We start from the raw sequence: 18,103 nt of genomic DNA, 5'->3' as shown, positions 1-18,103 counted from the left end.
TTACTTTCATCCTTTTCTCAAACCTTCAATAGCTAATAAAAAACTTCAAACAAAGAATTGATTTTGTTTTTAAAATTAACTTTTGGCATTGATTGTATTTCAAGTAAGCATTTCAATGTTGTGATTAACTTGTAATAAAAGTTATTTAAGCTTAGCTCTTTTGCTATACATCTTTAAAAATCGTGTTTGGTTGTCAAAATTTTTTGGGATACATTGATAAATAATTAACATTTACCCATAAAATAATTGGTTTTCCGCTCTTGAAAAATAAATTAAGTTGAGCTGAAGTTATGTACAGTTAAAGTTAATTTATCACCATACTGACATGTGAAGATTGTTATCTCCCTCCCAAAGTATTACAGAGATTAGTAGCCTGACCTTTATCCCAGCCCATGGTGAGATATGTATGAGTTCTGAGAATTAGTGAATTCGTTAGCGGTCTTGTCTCTAAGTAGCCTACTATAGTGTCAACCTCTGCCCTGTAATAATCTCAATTGAAGCCTTCAGTATTAAAAGACATAGAGGCAGGGGGTCAGCCAAGCAAAATTGTTAAAATTGTTACATTAATGTTTTCTTATTTTGAGCATTTAAATATTTATGACTCCTATTTTAGTTTTAAAGAATTTAAAATGTGGCCTAGAATTAATCATCTATCCGCCTTTTAAAAATATCCTTCTTTTGATTTGTATTTCTCTTTGGAATGTGTTTTTAAGTGTTACCAAATACAAGCCAGATAATTAAATACAGTATAGAAGTAATTTAAGATATACCAGGCAAGATTAGCTGAACTATAAGATTCCTACAGGTGGAACACTTTTCGTTGTCTGTGTAACCACGACAAGAAGGTGGGGCTGGCACTTGAACTAACGACAGACCTGCCCAGTAACGAGGCCATCGCTCGGTGGCTGGGCGAACCTGTTAAATGTCTCATCATCTCGACCAATGTGTTCGTCACCAATAAGAAAGGCTTTCCGGTGCTGACCAAGCCTCACCAGGCCGTAGTTCGAGCATTTGCTGGTATGAACGTGCAGGTGGTCATCAATGGTACTTTGCGGCACGAGTCTATCAAGCATTACGTGCAATACATCGACCATCTTTGGCAGGTCAGTAATTAAGTACAACAAACATTTTACATTGCTAATAAACCTATACATATTATGTACAAATAGGAACAATCACTACAATTATTTAAGTGTTTGATTGTTTTAAAGAGTGGTATTACCTATACGTGCCTTCCAAAGAGATGACATTATTGTGACCAAGTACTAAAACTTGAATTTGTAATATTTTTAGTATTGCAATATCATATTAAATTTTCATTGGTAATTATTAAATAATCAATTGTATAACTTTCCTCTAACATAGCTTTTCTCCTACTGAAATATGTAGATTGTTATTTATATCTGTATGCATAAAAATCTAATTCCTCTGATGCACTCATCACAAAATCTCCAAAACTCCAGAACAGATGTACATTAAACTTTCCACACATATTTGTTTTACCCTTTCGCAAAAAAAACCGGTTTTGAAAATTGTGCATCCTAAACGTAGAAATCCGTAAAAAACCGTATACTTTTTAATTACCATTTTTATTACATTCAGGTACCGTTAGGGTCTAATATGGGTCCTATTGGTATTCTCAAGACAAGTTTTGTGCATGTTTATATAACAAAATGTGAGGACTTATGGGAAGCTATGATACCACTCATGTAAACTCAACATTCCTTGTAAATATTGTATACCAAAGCTTGAAATATGGATTGAAAGTGTTGGCTTATGGGCTTGATGCAGTTGTGAGAGTTATGATGAATTATTTTAATGACTTTCAGAGGTTTTAGCAATGTTTGGTAACAGATTGAAAACAATGTAAAGGTTCCTGTCAATTCTATCGTTGTAACCCCAATGGGCTAAGCCACAAGGTCTTTCTAGTGTGTGTGTATAAATAATTGGTAAATACATATAAATATATATTTACCAAGAGATAAACAGAAACTCGGACAACAAATATTGTTGATAGAAAAAAGTATCAAAACCATTTGACTAAAGAACTACTAACATTTTCCAGTTATAAAACAATTTTTGCAAAGTATTTGGAACCAGTGTTATAACTTGGTTTATATTTATTGTCTTATCTTATACATCAAAATGTTCACAATATAATTAGCTATAAGAAAAAAGTCAATCTGAAGTATACAAAAAAATACATTAAATAACAAAAGTACTTACACAAAAAACAAGAAACAGTTTTTACTGTAGGCAATCACTTTTACTACTCTAAACTTAGTAAGAAGTTTAAGATTCAAAAAATAAACTTGTAGTGAAGTTTTATATAAAATTATGTGACTTTAAAAACTAGGCCCATGATTCAAAACAAATTTATTTTCTATAACGTGAAGAATAATCAACATTTTAGGCACTTTCCATTATTTTTTTTACTGTAATATCACTGAATATTGATGAGACGTCAAACAAATTGCTGTCTGACATATTAGTATACAAGTGTCAGTCCGTTTAACTCATGTGATTTACAATGTTATCATTCATTGTTTATAATTAAGACTAAAAGAATACCGAGTTAAAGAAATAATTACATGCATAAATATTACAAAGAGTAATATTGTATTATTGTTTTATTAGAGCATGGTTATTATTTTACTACATTATAATACTAACAAAATATTAGTATTTGACTAAAATATTCATAACAACCACTATTACAAATAAATTGATCAACAAATATAATTTAAACATATATCATGCTGATGGTATGACGTCATCAAGATTCTCATAACATCTTTGGCAACGATAAGGTCCAGAAGTTTAAGACCAGTTAGAAAATACTTGTATGACAAAAAAAAAAACACAGTAGGCTATATTCATATCACACTATACCTTTTCAACTTATCACAATAAATAACTAAAATTAAAATAATTTCTTTAAAGAACAATTTTAGTTGTACCATGATTGTTTACAAATTAAATTCATTGGCAAATTCTAATTATGGACTCTTGATAAAAAAACTAAGCATTCTCATGTTTTTTTTAATCCATTTTCCATTTTCTACTCATCAACAGACCTTGAACACTGGGGATCCGATGATGGCATATGCCCAAGGCTTTGAGGACTACCTGCAAGTACCTCTGCAACCGCTTATGGATAACCTGGACTCCAACACGTACGAGGTGTTCGAGAAGGATCCTGTCAAGTACAGTGAGTACCAGCGAGCCATTTACCATGCTCTCCTGGACCGCGTTCCTGCCGAAGAGAAAGACACCAACACACAGTAGGTTCACTTAGATTGGTCTGTCGATTCTCATTCTTTGGTGCAGTGTGTTTTTAGGGGAGGACAACTTTTGTTTTTTACCCTTGAGCTGGTTGGATTTGCTCTAGCAATAGACCCAAGGAGGGAGGGGCCTTTCGATAACAATAATAAGTTTTAGAAAGTATTGTGGTAGAAGCTTTGTTAACCAAACTTATGTTGTTTTTATGGGTTAAGCCTAAGGATAGAAGCAGTAAATCAAGTAACTCTGGATCTCTTGTTATTGGTTGGATCCTGCCCAAATTTGGCATCATATTGAATAAACATATATATAACAATATACCTTAACAGAATTAGAACCAAACTGTTGTTTTGTGCTAATGTTTACCTATTTATGAATTATAACTAGAAATATCACTTTTAAGGATAACATCCCGTAAAAAGTTATGAAATTTATCTCATGAAAGACATCACCTCCGTAGCCAAATTAATTTTTATGTTTTTTTCCGGTAATTTACAACCAACTTAAATTTTTTTCTGATTTTTAAACTAGGTGAATATAAAATTTGATGTGTGGGCTCTGAAAAATTATTTTGTTTATAATAATACAATTATTGTACAGAATTTGTATTTAAACTCTGAAAATAAAAATTTGCAGTTAGTCATTTATAAAACAATGAATTTCAACATTTTATCTTTTTAAATCAGTTGAATAGTTTTGTTTGATTCTCTTTTTTCCATAATTTCCTGTATTTATCCCATTCTAGCTATGCCTCACTGCACCTCCCGGTTACTTATACTAACTCTAAAACATACACTTAAAACTGAATTACAGAATACAGGTCACAATAGTTCTGCACTCACAGGCCAACCAAATAGAACTGCTTATGCAAATAGACTTATGGGTATCACTGTGCTCTGGTATGTTTTGTTTACTTTAACCTAGTTTGTAGTCATGCATTAGTTTAGTCATTTACCTGAAGAAGAGATCAGATTGCAGATCTCGAAATCTAGTGTTACTGATTGTATTATATTACTAAACAATGGCTAATGTCCGGAAAATCCTGTTTCCTTCACTGCATATGGCTTGAAAAGGTAGATTTATGCACTTGGTCCAAGATTCTCATGCATAATTGGGCTGAGGATCACATCTGATACATTTTCAGGATAGGAACAAGTTGTCCTTGTCTATTAATCCAGGAATCAAGGGTGGTTTCGAGAATAACGAGTTCTAGCAATAAGGAATACAATAGTATTAAAAGTAAACTAATTATTTATACCATCCAGCAGAGATTGCTTCTGGCTGGTATATACCTTCCAGTTGAATCTACCTCAGCTTACTTTGAAAACTTCCTTTTAGGGTCCACTGGTTTGAAAAAAAAAAAAAAAACGCTTAAAAGTACACACATTTAGATATTTTCAATTCTACTGCTATCTTTCTTAACCAGTAGAGAACATTCTAGTTGTCTGTCCAATTTGGGGTTTCAGTGATACTAATTAACTTTTTCTAGACACTGATATATATATATATATATATATATATATATATATATATATATATATATATATATATATATTGCTAGTTGTATGTATTATTAATTAAAATCAATTTTAACGTTTATAAACTTTATATTTTGTGCCTTGAATGAATATAGTTTATAAATATGTTTAATTTTTTTTAATATTTATTACCATATTGTATTTTGTATGCCAAATTTATATACATTTCCAAAATTTAAAAGAACAAGATTTTTCACATAAATTAATTTGTAATAGCTTAACCCATTGCGGATCGTGAAAACGGCGTGCGCGCGCGGGCCTTAGAGTACAAATTAATCCGTATTACAACGCAGCACCCGCAGTGTTTGCACGCCTACCTGCCTGCTTAGCGCGCTCGCTAATTAGGCCAGCGTATATAATTATACATGTTTTGTTTGTTTATGTTGTTATTTATGTTATATAAACATTATACAGATCATATTAGACAAGTATATTATACTAGAACAAATGTAAAAATACAGGTACATAACATTTTTACTTACGTTTTTTGCGTGTTGTAGCTGTTTGATATAGGACGGGTCAAACGTTTTACACAATAAAAAAATTTTCTAATAAAACTGTCAATTCAAGAAACAACTAATCTAATATTTACAAAATATTGAGACTGTCTTTGTCTTAGTAGTGGATTTTGGTGTGATAGTCACGGAAACAATTATACGCGTGATAGAATCGTCTCCATCCTCAATAACACTATCGATATCACTTCCACTTTCTAATAATAGTCTATCTAATTCAGATGATCGTAAATTATCACCCATTTTATTTACGTACACGCACACGAGGCAAAGGAAAATCGAACGCCACGACTGTACGACTCAGACAAACAATTTGTCGCAAATAAAAACGTTATTGACCGATAACGAGGGGAGTATTTGTGGACAGGTACCAGAGATAAGATAGGAAGCCAGTCCAGGAAAACGGACTATAAATAATCTCCGAGACTTATAACAGCGATAAGCGTTCAAAACAAATGAGTCATCTGTACCACGTCATCCGCGTGAGGGTCACGTCATTGTGCTTTTGGTCCACGCCTCGCTCCGCGTCACCCTCACGTCGTTGATCCGCAATGGGTTAAAATTATTAAAAAATAAATATGTCTTAGTATTAATAATGTTTATCCCCTATTTCCTTCTGTGTTTGTTTATTTGTTATCCTATTTCCAAATACATTGATCATTTTCATTGCATTACATAAAAATACTGTAGGCTAATAGTTTTATTTCATTGTTACGGTTTCTGGGTCACTATTAAAAACCTATAAAAGTTAATTAACCTGATCCGTCACAGTAATGGTCCTTCATGTGGTTACTTCACTACTGAGGTGTTCTGTTTAAGGGTGGTGATGGTGGTAGGTGCAGGCCGAGGACCCCTAGTCAACGCTGCTCTCAATGCGGCACAGAAGGCAGATCGCAAGGTTAAAGTGTATGCAGTCGAGAAGAATCCAAACGCTGTGGTCACGTGAGTTCCATGTTTCTTTTTTGTTAACAATCAATAATGATAATTGCCCCAAGCTACCTATAAAAAACTCATTGTATCAAGAATTAGAATTGAATCATTGATTGTAATAGTTTAGTGCGTTACACAGATTTGGTTTGAATCTTTGAAATTCAAAAAATGAATCAGCTATTTAATTTTAAAAATAATAAAATTTACTTATAAAGTTGTGAATGAAAACAGTTTTATTATGCTATGGTCTATAGTCTTTCCAAGTTTTAATTTCAACATTTTTAACTTGTATAAAGTGTAGAATGGTACATGAATGTCAATTCAAAATACTAAGACAAATTTTGACTGTATGTTTAACTTTTCAGAAAAATTGTTTTAAATTAAAATAAATTCCTCATAGTTGGAGTTAAAATGAACTGGAATTTAATACTATTCCGTGCAAACAGACAAGACAGACTTCCATAAGTAATTATGCAGCATAATGGTTCCTATATATATATAATCTGAAGCTAGAAATTTCTTCTTAAATTCATGAATAAATGAGCATATGGAGAGCCATCCTGGTGCTCGTACCTGTACCAGAAATTTTTAGATAGTCCTTGTTGTAAAATTTATAACTATTCATTGAGGGAATGAATTGAATTATGTTAATGAAAAATGTGAGTGACAGAATAACGGTTTTTCCTAGTATTTAGAACTCTGCTGCCTTCAGACCTTCTTCAAGTATGTTCTTGTATAGATAATTTACACTTAGTGTTACGAAGATTGAATTTTCAGGAAGACGTACAGTATTTTTTCAATGAAACAAGAAGAATTTTTTATATAGGACTGTAATGGTTGTACAAGTGGTTATATTGGTCATCTATATTAGCCCAAATTCTTTCTGTTGGACTTCCATATAGTAGAAACTATGGGTCTACCAGGAGAAGAATTTATGAATTTTTGAGAGTGTATAAAACATTGGTGTTCAAGACTACTAATAAATCGGTCTTCATAGATAAATCTTGACTGGGATTTTGTATAATTATCTTATTTGTAATAAGAGTTAGAAGAAAGGCTTTGCAGAATAATAACTTGAGCTTTGTGAACTCCAGACTACAGGCTCACAAGGAGGAACTGTGGCAGGACCGCGTCACGATAGTCTCCTGTGACATGAGAGAGTGGAGTGCGCCAGAGCTAGCTGATATCCTGGTCTCTGAGCTGCTAGGATCGTTTGGTGACAACGAGCTCTCTCCCGAGTGTCTTGATGGAGCACAGAAATTCCTTAAAGGTAATTTAATTAGTTATCCTGTGGTTTGAATTTTGTACTCTCTATCAATTTTGATAAAAATGTAGACATAACCAAAAATATTATGAAAAATTGAAAAATGTGGATGTCAAGTCGCGGGTGAATATGAGAAAGAATGAGTGATTTTTACTCCTAGTCTAGCTTAGTTTTGTTACTTCTTGGGGAAAATGATATTTAGAAAGAGTGATTAATTAACTTAATTAAACTTAATCTCAAGTAGTAAATATGAATATAGTAAGTAATTTAATAAGTTATCAGATAAATTACTTTGTCTGTAATTCCAATTCATTGTCTAAAATTGTGCAATTAAAGTCCTAGAGATAGATAATATCAATCTCAAATCAGAGATAATAATCATTCAATGTAGTTGGTGTATTGAAAACTCCCAATTCATACTGAAAAGATAAGCCAAGTTTCCATGTCAATGATATCTGGGAAAACAACAAAGCACTGTAGAGAAGGCAATATCTATGCTTAGGGTGGAATGTAAAAAACAGCAGGTGACATCCAAACATGCTAAAATACGAGGGCTATCTATAAAGTAGATTATTTTTGTTATAAGCAAAGTACAAGAAAATAATTGTATTATATACATTTGAAAGTGGCACTAAAAAACTATTTTCGATACAGTCACCATACAAATTTAGACACTTATAGCGTTGAACTAGTTTTAAAATTTCAATGTTAATAAAATTCTACTGCCTGCGACTTCAACCAGGTAGTCACATTCTTCCGCAGTTTCACGTCATCACCAAAGTGCTGTGTCACAAGCAAGGTTCGAACTGTAAGGCGGATGTGGAAACATTTCCCACTTAAAAGCATCCAGGACTTCTTGTAAAAAGTTAACAAGAAATCACCTTTCCTGTCCCAAAAAACTGTTCCGTAATCTTCCACACCGACAGTGTTTGCATGCTTTTCCTTGGTTTTTGGGGGAGTGTGTGTTGCCCCCAGTGAGAGTTCTGTTATTGTGAATCGGCAGTCTTATTTAATCTCATTAATTTTAGAGACAATTTCATTGGTCACAATGCTTGCCCACATACTTCATTCGTCATCATGCACATTAGTTAGGCCATTTTTAACCTCTATCTTCAGTGGTCACATCGTTCCCATAAACTTCACTCAGAGTTAGTGATAAATCTCAATTTGTTTATTGTGCATAATCCAATAAAAACCGTATTACTGACCACACTTCACAACTCATGGTATTTTTAATTACGTCACACATTTTGAACTGCTATTGTAAAACAACAAGGAGCAACAGTAACCTCTTGCTAGCACAGCTGGATAGCCACTAAATGGAGAAACACCCTGACAACAAAATGGTTGCGATAATCCCGTCCCTAGCAGCTACAGAGCAAAACGTAATCTACTTACTGGATAGTCCTCATAAGTATGAGGCAAACACAATAAAACATTACATTGTAAAGGGTTAAGTTTATTGTTACACATATATGCTGTCTCTTACCTACTTTGACTTATAATTTTCAGACGATGGGATTAGTATACCATGCAGTTACACATCATACCTAGCTCCTGTGCACTCTCCCAAACTGTATGGAGAAATCAGTGCTAGGTACAGGGATCCCACCAAGATCTCTGAGTCTTATAACTTCGAGATGCCGTGGGTCGTCCACCAACAGAATCGGTTTCCTCTAGCAGAAACTCAACCTCTGTTTACTTACTACCATCCTAACAAAGGTAAAATTACTGATATAATTTATGTTTTTGTCGACACATATCCGTAATATTTTCACTCTTACATTAAGGGGACTTGAACGCTCCATATAAACCCATGTTAAATTAGGTACTTTTGTGTCCTATTATCTTAGAAAGTAATAAAGATACCAACCTGATATTTTTATCACTTACTATGTGGTCCTATACAAAGCTACTGATCTATTTTTATGAACTTATAACTCTGTTTGGCCAAGTTATGATTTTTTTTATCTAGCGAGTTCAAAATAACCCTGAAATATAGACTATTTTTCAGTAAAATGAGGCCTAATAAGTCAATACTTGTTATAATTGTTTCTTTGTAGATCAGTAGCATCATATATAAGTACTAAACATCCTGTAAAAATTTCAGCTTGTTATCTTTAGTACTTTCAGAGAAAATGGGTCATTTATGTGAAAAATCAAAATTTTCGGGAAAACGCAAAAAACCAAAAAATTTAGATAAAAAGTATATTTTTCACAATACTTGAGCTCTAAAACCCTCCAGGAACATAATGTTCACCATTCTCCTCTTCCTCTCCAAGAGCTCTCCTTCTTTTCTTCACTCGACTTTCCTTGGTCATCACTACTACCTAAATTTCTTCTCAGAAGAACTGGGTGGCACTACAACTTTTGGAGTAGTAGGCCGAGGCCTAACTGTTGAGTCTTCATCTGGTGAAACTGAAGGTAACCTTTTATAAAACCTATTACCTTTATTGGTACGTTTTTTAAAGATTCCTTTAGGTCTAGTCATTATATTATCAAAGATCACTTTGAAATAAAAGTCTATAAACACTGAGTCAACTTCCAATAATAACAAAATATTGTCAGAACAACAAAGTTGCTAGGTTACAAGCAATTGACAATAACAAAACAAGCAGACATCTGTCAAAACTGCTAAGGTCATAGAGAAACAAAACCTAAGACTAAGTAAATAATAAATCAGTAAAATCAGCACTATAAGAAAGCTCAACACTGGATACAGCCGTCAATGGCGTTGCAGAGGCAAATTCAAAAATTTATTTGAAGCATTTAGAAATTTTTGTGAGTGATAATATTAATATCATTGTATTGCGAAAATGTCAAACTACAATAAAAAAAAATAAAAAAATATATGTTAAAAATAATTTTTTTTTGTCCAAGTCCCCTTAAATGTAATTCTCAGTGTATTTTTCTATGTTTTCACTTGTAATTGTTTTGTTCTTAATTTTTTTTTTTCATTTTGATCACAATCATTTCAGGAACAATAGAACAGATAGTCATAATTTTACAGCACATTTGACCATTTATTACGCCTACTCTGTAAGTTTAAAATTAGATCATAACGTATCCCTGTCGTTTTTATCCTTCTATAATAATCTATAAATTTCTTACCAAACAGATCAATTGGTTAGAAAATTAAGGCCAAACACAGAATCAAGACATTACAGTAATCGTTTGACCAACTCTGCATCACTAGAGCCATTTATTAACTACTATTATTAACATGAACTTAAACATCCTTTTATGAATACGACTTCAAGCCAAATTGTGTATAATGTATATGTATGTACGTATAATTGTGTATAATGAAAATTAACTAATTTAAAAAGAAATCATATAAACAGATATAATTGATTTTTTTTCCCTTCTTCAGAAACATTTGAGAAAATCTGAAAGCCTGTTTTCAGCATCTTCTTGGCTGCACCTGAGAACTAGGGACAATATATAGTTATTCAGCTGAGTATTGGATTTTACATAGTTCTGATATACCATAATGTTGTTTCAACTGGATATCTGCATATGGTGGTTTCTGAGTCATTGCTTTCTAATATCTAAATACCTACAAATACCCAACAATAACGTTTTGAGATCAGTGATGTTCAATATTCAGAGAGAGAGAGGTATAGCCTGAGTGAGCACAAAGTAGACAGATTATACTTGTATATAAACACATGACATGAATTTTCATTGGTCATACATTTTTAAGAAACATGAAATTTTAACGGTTAAATAATTATCCATAATTGTTGGTTAGATTGCTAAAAATGATGTTCAATCTGTATTGCCCAACAGTAACGTCAAGTGAGATGCTGTTTCAGATCCTATAATTGACAACTCGAGATACAAGGTACTGACATTCCCAGTACAGACCAACAGTGTCCTCCACGGCTTCACCGGCTACTTCGAAACTGTTCTATACGGAGACGTGATGCTCAGTATAGAACCAAGCACCTTCTCCCGGGGCATGGTCTCCTGGTTCCCTATATTCTTCCCGATCAAAGTGAGTCTTTTAAACAACAATGTAATGGCTAATATATCAGATAATAGTATAGTATAATATCTTACAAACTACTGCATGTTGTGACATTTATACGCACTGACAAGCTCTGTCTGGTAGAAAGTACAGGTTTGTTCTGATATCACCATTACGCATTACTGTCATGATAAAGTTCATTGCCTTTTCATTGATCTCATATAACCAATGGATTTGTTTACTGTTTCTTGTTGTAATTGCTTACTATATTTTTAAACAAAAACATGTATGAACCCTCATATCTTAAGATTTACTTTACTAAAAAAAAGGAGAAGTTTGTTCAGTGAAGAAGTCGTGTTGCTGTGTGACAATGCACTGACCTATTCAAATTCAAATGAACTTTATTTATGACTGACACAATGTAAATGTATAGTAAAATACAGAATAGCGTTACTATTATATTACAATATGTCTATGTAGTAACTACATAACAAATCATTAAATAATTAAGTTTACCTCAAAATATTATTTAAATCGTAACACTGATTTTACAGTTAGACTACTATTTATAATATCTTATTAACTACTGAAATGTAAAATGAATTAGTTAACTCAAAATATTCTTTAAATGAGTATATTGTTTTTCAATTAAAAGTTATTTACCTTATGCTGTTGGTAACACTCAAAGGCTACTTTAACAGTTCAGTTGGAAGAAATGCTTATGCTAGTTCTAATGAATAATGAGTCAGAAGTCAGAAATCCTGTATTCTGAAATATACAATATAACGACATGCAAAAATAACCTAGACACCAAAATGGTGTGTGTGTGGGCATTATAGTTACTCAGTAATTAAACTATTTTTCATTTGATGTGTTTTTTATGAGTAGTTTAACATGTTAGATATACAAAATTACACAAACCTAAACAATTTTTCAAGGAAAGAAATGAGAGAGAGAGGTACAGCATTTACAAAAACATCTGTTTAATGTTAATGTATTAGAAGTTTCAAAAATAAGAATAAATCTTTCTGAAAATAAAAATTTTGAATATTGTGAAATAAAATCTGAAGTATATAGGGAAAACTTATTTTAGAGGTATGTTCTTTATAGGAGCTTAGATGGAAATAAAGAAATTTTTCAAATTAATTATTTAGCAACATTATATGCAAAAGAAAATAAGATAATCAGGTGGTGATCTGAAGTTAAATATGTTTAAAGATAATAAAAATGTTTTAAAAAATACTCTAAAAAGTGTTGGCTTGGTCACAACTGTAACTGAGGCTACAAGAATGACTGGATACATCAACAAAATGATGTATTGACAATTTTATCTTAAATCTTAAAAAAAAATTGTTCTGTTATTGAACCTCTCATATCATGATCATTTTGAGATCAAGAATGTTAATGAATGTATAAATAAAGGTCATTAAATGTATGAAACAAGAAGACTTAGAAGATTTGACAGACTAAGAAATAAAGAGTGGATAGATTTTTTTAATTCATTAGGCACTAACAAAAAAATATGAAACTTTCATATTTACTCTTATAGTCCATTATAACATAACACACCTCTTAAAAGAAATTACCATTAAAGAAGGCAATAAATTAAGTGGATAAATATTGAAATACTACATTTAAAGAAAATACATTTGAGCTTTACAACATTTGAGAAAGGGATAAATCAAATATAAATAAGCACACAAGAGCTTTGGAGAAATTTAGTTTAATAAAGACAAATAAAGCTGATTGGTATAACAAACAACAAACAAATAAAATAATGTGATAAGAAATAAAAATAGTCAACTGCTTTAGAGGAAAATCCCATGAGCAATAAAATAAAAAATATCAATAAAATAATAAACTAGCCAAAGCAAATTGGAGAGGCTTTTAACAACTATTTTATACATGTTGCTGATCTGTTAAATGGAAATTTTTAAAAAATTACCAAAATGTACAGCATCTACCTGTAGTAAATTCAAAATTAGACTGTCTCAAAACAATTATAATAAAATACGAGGAAAGTTTGTAATGTTATTTAAATCCAAGACCATCAAATGGATGGATTGTGTATGAAGTTCATCAGATTCTCTCAGAACAAATAGACAAATCCCTTATAGAATTGGTGAAGATATCCAATAACTGCAGTTTCCTGGCTGCCTACAAGGTGGCCAAGATAAAGCCAATCTTTAAAGAGGAAGGTGATAAGTCTGAAGTCTCCTTCCAGTACTGCCCAAATTTATTGAGAGGCTAGTCTGTGGCCAGCTGATTTTAACTGTAAAAAAATAAACTCGTGGTTCAGGAGCAATATGGCTTCAGAAAATCCAAATCAACGAAATTGGGTCAATAATTCACTTTGTCAATATATGTATTGATGCGGTTGAGGGGAGACAGTTTTCTGTTGTTTGCTGGCCTTTCTATGCCAATGCCAATATTTTGAATAAGAAACTTATTATGGGGCATTTGAAATTCACCTCTTGCTTGGTTTACCTCATTCATAATATGTGTTATGTAGTCAAGGTTCTAAGCACAACAAAATTTAAAATTAAATCAGTTCTTTCAAAGTCTAGATTGATCTGAAATAGTGTACCACATGGATCAATTCCGGATCCTTTTTTTCTTGGTTTATGTAGATGACAACTAGAAGACCCCATTGGAAAACCTGTGTATGTTTGCTAATGGCATTACTCTAGTTTTCAGACACCATGGCTTTGGAGCCCTTGAATCAGACTCCTTTATCAAAACAAATGACAGTCCAATTTTTCAAAAAAAAATTTATTAAAATTAGATAATTTCCGGGACTGGACTCAATAGGTGTCAAAATTGAAGACAAGTTAGCCAAAGGCATCTTTGTCCTTACAAATCTCCATAACTCAAAGCCACTTTTGAGAAAATGTGTCTACTTTTGTTTGCCTGAGTTGCACATATCATGCTCAATATTCAATGCAGTGGTTTGGCTTCAAATCTCAAAAAATATTTACTTGGAGCCCCACTCTCATTACAGTGAATACTTGTTTCACACTAGGCTTAAAAATCGATTTGTGTTATACAGCGTAGACTCTTTTGAACCGCTAGTATGCAGCGACAAGAGGGGGTACTGTCTTGAATGAATATAGGCAGACTACCCATACAATGCAGTTTCAGTCGCTGTGGGGTGTTGGAGCATAGAGCATCATGTGTTCGTTATCGAGCATTAATTTAACAACAATGATTCTGTAATCGCAGTGCATTGTCTTTTCCATCTAAATTTTAGAGTTGGACGTCGAGGTGCAGTGCCTGATCAAAATGTTGTACTCCGATGGGTTGTAGCGTTTTAAAGTACTGGATCTGTGATGAAAAAGATACCACCTGGTCTTCCTCGTTTAGTTCTTACTCCAGAAAATTTAAACCAAGTGAGAACGGCAGTTCTTGCTAGTCCAAAACCATCAGCTAGACAAAAGGCTGTAGCACTGGGTATGTCATGTCGTTTGCTTCACCGCAACTTGCATGAGGATCTTAAGTTTCACCCGTACAAAATGATCATCCAGAAGCTTAGTGAAGGGGATTTTGTGCAGCGCAGAGAGTTTTGTCGCTTAATGGACAAAATTTGTATGGAAGACGCAGATGCTACAATCTTCATGAGTGATGAAGCACAGTTTCATCTAGACGGTTACGTCAATGTTCAAAATTGTCAGTATTGGTTGCCGGAAAGCCCACATGAATTACACCAAAGACCTCTCCTCAGTTTAAAAGTTACAGTGTGGTGCTGCATTTTAAAGATGGGGATTATGGACCCTATTTTTTTTCAAAAGGAAGGAACTGCAGTTACTGTGACATCAGCACGTATGCTATGTTGAAATGTTAAACAACTTTCTTCGTCCAGAACTTGAAAGGTGTCAAGTGAACATAAGAGAAATATGATTTCAGCAGGACCATATTTCCCACAGCTCACACTGCGAGAGCATCCATGTTAGTGGTTCGACAAATGTTCCCAACACATGTTATTTTGAAATATGGTGAAGTTTACTGCCCCCCTCACTTACCCCATTTGTCAATATGTGATTTCATTAAGTCTACATGAACAAGCCTCGCACAATCAATAACCTGAACAATTCCATCCCATCAGGAAATTGAAGTCTTGCTGAATGAAATGTTGGAGAGAGTGATGCGTAACTTTCAGGAGAGGATCCAAATTTATATCCAGTAAGAAGGACGTCATCTCCTAGACATTATTTTTCGAACGTAATTAAAGTACGTATATTTATAAACTGCATTAAAAAATCTATCATTAAATGCTTGTTTTCATTATTTTTATCAAATCATGGACATTCAATAGTGAAAAACATGCATTTCCTCTTCTTCACTCTTTTAAGCACTATCTTGTAATCTAAAAATTATAAATTGAAACCAAAAATTAAAGAGTGAACTAAGATATTTTAAAATGGAATATGTTTTATAGGCTGTATAATTTTTTTCTTAATGTGAAGGGTGGGGTATTTGCTCCTCCTCTCCCCTCACCAATCAGGACCCATATCCTTCCAAATAGTACAGTTTGCAGCCCAATTTGGGCTAAATCCTGTGGAACACAAAGTAAGTAAGTAGATTTTATCATACACTGTATGGCCCAGTCCAGACCGTGTCTGCATATTACTAGCAGACCAATCTTACTAGTAGCCTTACTAGTAACCAATCACATTGATGATTAAAAAAAAGAAATTCTTATGTGCAATTATCAATATTATATTCAGGAATTTTCTTTGAGTAGGGTTTTATAAGTACCCACCATGTTAAGTATTCAAATGTTTATGAATATTACGTTAAGAAACAAGTTAATGTCTCTGTTGTTTTTTATAAAAATACAATTGCTGTGAATTTTTTAAATGGTATTATCTCAGTTTTTTTATAGATAATTTTTACAAGTCAATCATTTAAACTTTTAAAATTCTAGTTTCTATGAAGCTTTATTATTACTATATATTGCTACTATAAATATATTGATGCTAGACAATTCTAATTTGCAAATGAGTATTTGGCGTTTTAACTTATTATTCTGGAAATAAAATTACAGGGGCAACTTAGTAATAAGTTTTTGTAGTGGTAACATCAATAAAATCAACTTTTATTGGAGAAAATTATGCCAGATATGAAACTCTAGGCAATATGTGGCACATACAAATCGTTCAATAAATCAAACTAAAAGATGTAAAATCACTTTTTTTTATTGTATTCGAATTCAATAAAATGTACTGTGTAAAATTTTGTATTGTAGAGAATGCTATTTAGTTAAGTGAAAGTATACCAAAAGCTCAATTATTTAGTTTTGTATCATTTTAAATCTCAACTACAAAAACTTTACTCAATGAACCTTATTGTTTCAACACTTTCTGGTTCTTAAATTACAGTACCTTCAATTTTTAAACTCTTGTGCAATTTGTGTGATCGAGGGATTAACAAAAATAATGGTTCATTCTTCAGTTTGTATTTTAATATGTATTATTTTTTGTGTTCTGAATCCTCAATATTCTTATTACTTATTATAGGCCACTTATCTAAAACAATGTCCTTGGAACTCTTGTAAACCTAAAGAATGCATGGTTTGTCATTTCAGGATCCTATAATGTTGAAAGCAGGCCAGGATGTAATTGTGCACTTCTGGAGGCTACACAATAAGAAGGAAGTCTGGTATGAATGGACTGTCACTTCACCAGTGCCCCTCTCCATACACAATCCCAATGGACGGGCATACAGTATAGGGCTGTGATTTCCTAGTGGTTCAATCAGACTGTTCAGGGTATAAAATGTTGAGGCCATGCATGAATCATCTGACACAAACCAGATATTGTTTATTAATGTATTGTAATCTGTTGTACAGTATTGAAGTAGGAAGAGAGAATTTCCAGTTTAGTTGGCAATGGCAATATATTGTGTTATTTAATGTATATCATTGTGAAAATTCTCGATGTCACTAAGAAGAGGAGGAGAGATTAAAAATTGCTTTACTATGATTCATATATGGCCATTTATGTTTAAGTCTTTTTGTAAAGTTCATTAAAGAATAAAAGTACTTTTTTACATGAATTTTTTGTTTCCCACTTATAACATCTATTGTACAATTCACTAAAAATAAGGAACTTTTTAGTGCAAATAAATCCTGCATTGTTTAAGGTTTCCCACTTGTAAAGTCTTATTTTCAGTACATTTTGATCGCTTATAACAAGCAAGGTGGCTGCCAGTACAGCCGGATCTTAAATGAAAGGTAACTTATAAATAGTACATAATATTTATTTCCAGTATTTTGTAATTTTCTGTTTTAAATATTCACAAAAGAAATGTAAAATAAACCGTAAAAATAACAAAATTTTAATTTGACCACAAAAGAAATTTAAACTTAATATTTTAGGAGAAATTTAAATTATGTGAAATTTACATATTTACTACTGGAAAAGAAAATGCATAATATTATCGTGCACAAGTATCTTATTTTCTGTTGAGTGTAAATTTCTTATACAAATGTCCAAAAATTCATATACATGGCCTAATATATGTTTTATGAATAAATAAGAATAAAACGTAAAAAAGGTATTCAGAGTATATTTATAATTTACTGTAACAATTTTAAAACTAA

General features: G+C 32.3%; 1 protein-coding gene across 1 annotated transcript in view; it reads left to right on the top strand.

Annotated features, from left to right (window-relative positions):
* LOC124362130 (protein arginine N-methyltransferase 5) overlaps nt 1-17,556 on the top strand; it is a 54,905-nt gene extending 37,349 nt beyond the window's left edge. Inside the window, exons 6-12 of the mRNA XM_046816352.1 lie at nt 806-1,103; nt 3,076-3,284; nt 6,155-6,277; nt 7,360-7,535; nt 9,042-9,251; nt 11,348-11,529; nt 17,087-17,556. Of these exons, the coding sequence (XP_046672308.1) occupies nt 806-1,103; nt 3,076-3,284; nt 6,155-6,277; nt 7,360-7,535; nt 9,042-9,251; nt 11,348-11,529; nt 17,087-17,239 (1,351 nt within the window). The 3' untranslated portion in view covers nt 17,240-17,556. The remainder of the gene's footprint in view (nt 1-805; nt 1,104-3,075; nt 3,285-6,154; nt 6,278-7,359; nt 7,536-9,041; nt 9,252-11,347; nt 11,530-17,086) is intronic.
* Nucleotides 17,557-18,103: the final 547 nt, after the last annotated feature.

This window comes from Homalodisca vitripennis, chromosome 1, assembly GCF_021130785.1.
Source record: "Homalodisca vitripennis isolate AUS2020 chromosome 1, UT_GWSS_2.1, whole genome shotgun sequence".
Taxonomy (NCBI): Eukaryota; Metazoa; Arthropoda; class Insecta; order Hemiptera; family Cicadellidae; genus Homalodisca; species Homalodisca vitripennis.
This window is presented reverse-complemented; position numbering and strand designations above follow the sequence as displayed.